This window comes from Bidens hawaiensis, unplaced genomic scaffold, assembly GCF_021521415.1.
Source record: "Bidens hawaiensis isolate Kalapana, Puna unplaced genomic scaffold, B.hawaiensis_p1.1 tig00013225_1, whole genome shotgun sequence".
Classification (NCBI taxonomy): Eukaryota; Viridiplantae; Streptophyta; class Magnoliopsida; order Asterales; family Asteraceae; genus Bidens; species Bidens hawaiensis.
The window spans coordinates 721543-724447 of NW_027492115.1; the positions used below are offsets into that span (position 1 = coordinate 721543).

General features: G+C 36.9%; 1 protein-coding gene across 1 annotated transcript; it reads left to right on the plus strand.

Annotated features, from left to right (window-relative positions):
• Positions 1-349: 349 nt before the first annotated feature.
• Positions 350-2243, plus strand: LOC143543627 (uncharacterized). The gene is made up of 2 exons (XM_077035902.1): positions 350-400; positions 1349-2243. Exons 1-2 carry the CDS (start codon positions 350-352, stop codon positions 2228-2230), a joined length of 933 nt encoding a protein of 310 aa, XP_076892017.1. The 3' UTR covers positions 2231-2243.
• Positions 2244-2905: the final 662 nt, after the last annotated feature.

Here is a 2905-nt window from a genome sequence, read left to right on the forward strand (position 1 = left end):
CACAGTTTCCACGTGTACACCATGTCATAACGACACGTCACTAAATATCCCTTGCTTGTAACAAGAGACTAAGTGGGCCCACAGAGACACTCTAAGACCCCACAAAACAGACTGAACTTTCGGTTTTTCCCAAAACATCATCCTATCAACATCAGTCAGAGTTGTGATTCATCCAACGGCCTCGATGACACACCACAAAAAGCAAGCATGAGATCAGACCCGTCTATCATGTGGGTCACTGACCGGTGCCCACCACGCCTTACTTTTTCTTCCTTCTTATTCACATTCCATTCCATCCACCACCATTGCAACCTTCAATTCATATCTACACACTTACTGTGATTATCAAATGGGTTTAACGTCGCTTCAAGTTTGCATGGACTCACCGGACTGGTTTCAGGTACATATATACTTCTAGCTTGTTAAAATTCAAACTACTAATAACCGTGAAAAATGTATAAACACTTGTACAAACTTTTTCTTTAAATCCGCGGTTCTACAACTAATAACCGTGAGAAAGGTATAAACAAGTGTAGTAGATAGTGGTTATCAGAAATATTTAAGAAGAGAAAGAGATGCTTAATAAATAATTACATGATCATATCTATAGGGAACATATAAAAGTGCTTATATGATTTTCGTATTATCAACTTAAAAGATGTTGAACAACTATATATTTTCTAAGATACAAAAGAATACTATATTTTTTAAATTTAACATTTTTTACTTTAACATAAAAACTTTGTGTTTCTTTTGTATTTTGATTTCAATATATACCTTTAAAAAAAATATTTACAATAACAATGATTAAGATGTACAAAGAGGTAACAAAATATATCTTTTTATATTTCCTACATTTGGAATGGGTAACACTAAGAATTACGTTTTGTTTAGCAGTAAAACCAGTCTCACGCACAAAACAGTTAGATCTACTTTTAAATCTACATCACTTGTTCACGACAGGACTAGAAAGATCACAACCACTAACATAGTGGTAACCAAATATGAAAGAGAGAAAGAAATTAACCTAATTATATTGTCATATGTCATATAAACATGTTATCCATCACATGTAAGAAATATATAAAACTGCTTATTTAATTTTGGTATAACTATAATTAACAACTCTATATTTCTATATGATATACCATATAATATTATAGTTAACAATTTTTAGTTTTTTACTTGCAATAGGTGTTTCTTGGATTTCAAAAACTAACAACTTAGTAAATAAAAAAAGTATAGACTTGTCTTTATTTCTTACACTTGGAATGGAATGTTAATTTGAAAGTACAATCCTACCTGACACAAATTCTGATGACTACTTTATTAATATCACAACTTCTAGGGCACAATTCCTGAGGAAATAGGAATAACAGATTCATCATCACCATCAGCAACTACTGATCACAAACTTGCATGCTCCCAGCCGTTAATGGAACGCAGGCTTCGACCACCACAAGACCAACCTCTCAAATGCCCGCGTTGCGACTCCACACACACCAAATTCTGCTACTACAACAACTACTCACTCACCCAGCCACGTTACTTCTGCAAAGCCTGCCACCGCTACTGGACCAAAGGCGGCACGCTTCGTAACATTCCCATTGGTGGCAGGTGCCGAAAAACCAAGAAAGTTACGTCCAATTCAAAGAAATCCACCTCCGCCTCGGCCACTGCTAGTGCTAGCATCCACCACCACCCGCAAAACTTAAATATGATCAACATTAACCCTAACCCTAACCACCAGTTGATTATGAACTCAAGGGATCTTCAACTGTCCTACCCGGAAACATCCATGCAGTTTTCTGGGTCGAATTTGTTTGGGATTGGGAATGCAAGTAATAATAATATTGCTACGACTACGAGTTTTATGTTTGAAAATCTGAGTGGTGGTGGGAGTCAGTTTATAGGGATGGGTGGTGTAAATCATCATGTGATCAATCAAAGCTATCAGGGTGGGAATCTTTGTTCGCCGTTCGGAGGGATGACACTCGATTCGATTAATAATCCTTTTTCGCAAAGAGGGTTGATTACATATAATCATAACGAGAATGATGTAAAGCCGAATCTTTTGGCTTTGGAATGGCAAGACAATGATGATAATATTAATACCGGAGTAAGTGCAACTTCGGGTGGTGGTAATGGTGGGTATATGACGGGTTTAGGGTCATCGTGGGGCGGGTTAGTTCATGGGTATGGACCATCGACGACGAACCCATTGGTGTAGTAAGTTTGGAGTTTTAAAAGATGACTGCTTTGGTGGAACTTGGATCTTGGTTTATAATATTATTATAATTAGTGGTGGTGTTATTTTACTTGACATTCAGGATGGTAGGATTTTGTGACATATCCAGAAAGATACTTAGTGTGTTTTTTAATGTTTCTTTTGAACTAAGGCTGAGGGGTGTGGGGGGCTCTAATGGGGGCGCGAGTGGGGGCTCCAGCCAATAATATTATGACGTGTGGCAGAGAGAGAAACTGGATAAGGGGGGGGGGGGGGGTTGGAGCCCCCGCTGGAGCCCCTGGCCCTGGTGTGGAGGGGCTCCAGCAGGGGCTCCAGCGGATTTTTTTTTTATTTTTTTATAAATGTATTAAAAAAACGTATTATTAAAAAAACTCATAAATTATTTAAAAAAACAAACATTAATTAAAAAAAAACATTAATATCTAAAAATAAAATAAAAATTAAAGTACTAAAAAAAACATTATTCTAATTCTTCGGCTTGGTCTTCTTCGATCAACATCTTTCGAATACGTTCCTTTTGCTTTTCCATTAGCATTTGATCGACCGGATTTAGGTTATTGAAGTCTCTAGTAAGGAAGTCCAAATCTCTCATTCGACTTTTTTCCTTTTTGTCATTAGAGACCACCTCCATGGTTTTGTTGAATTTATTGAGGGATT

Bases quoted from the DNA above. Each gene is read 5' to 3' on its own strand.
- LOC143543627 (XM_077035902.1), top strand. From the start codon at position 350: ATGGGTTTAACGTCGCTTCAAGTTTGCATGGACTCACCGGACTGGTTT. The intron at 401-1,348 runs GTACATATATAC...CACAACTTCTAG, and splicing joins ACTCACCGGACTGGTTTCAG to GGCACAATTCCTGAGGAAAT.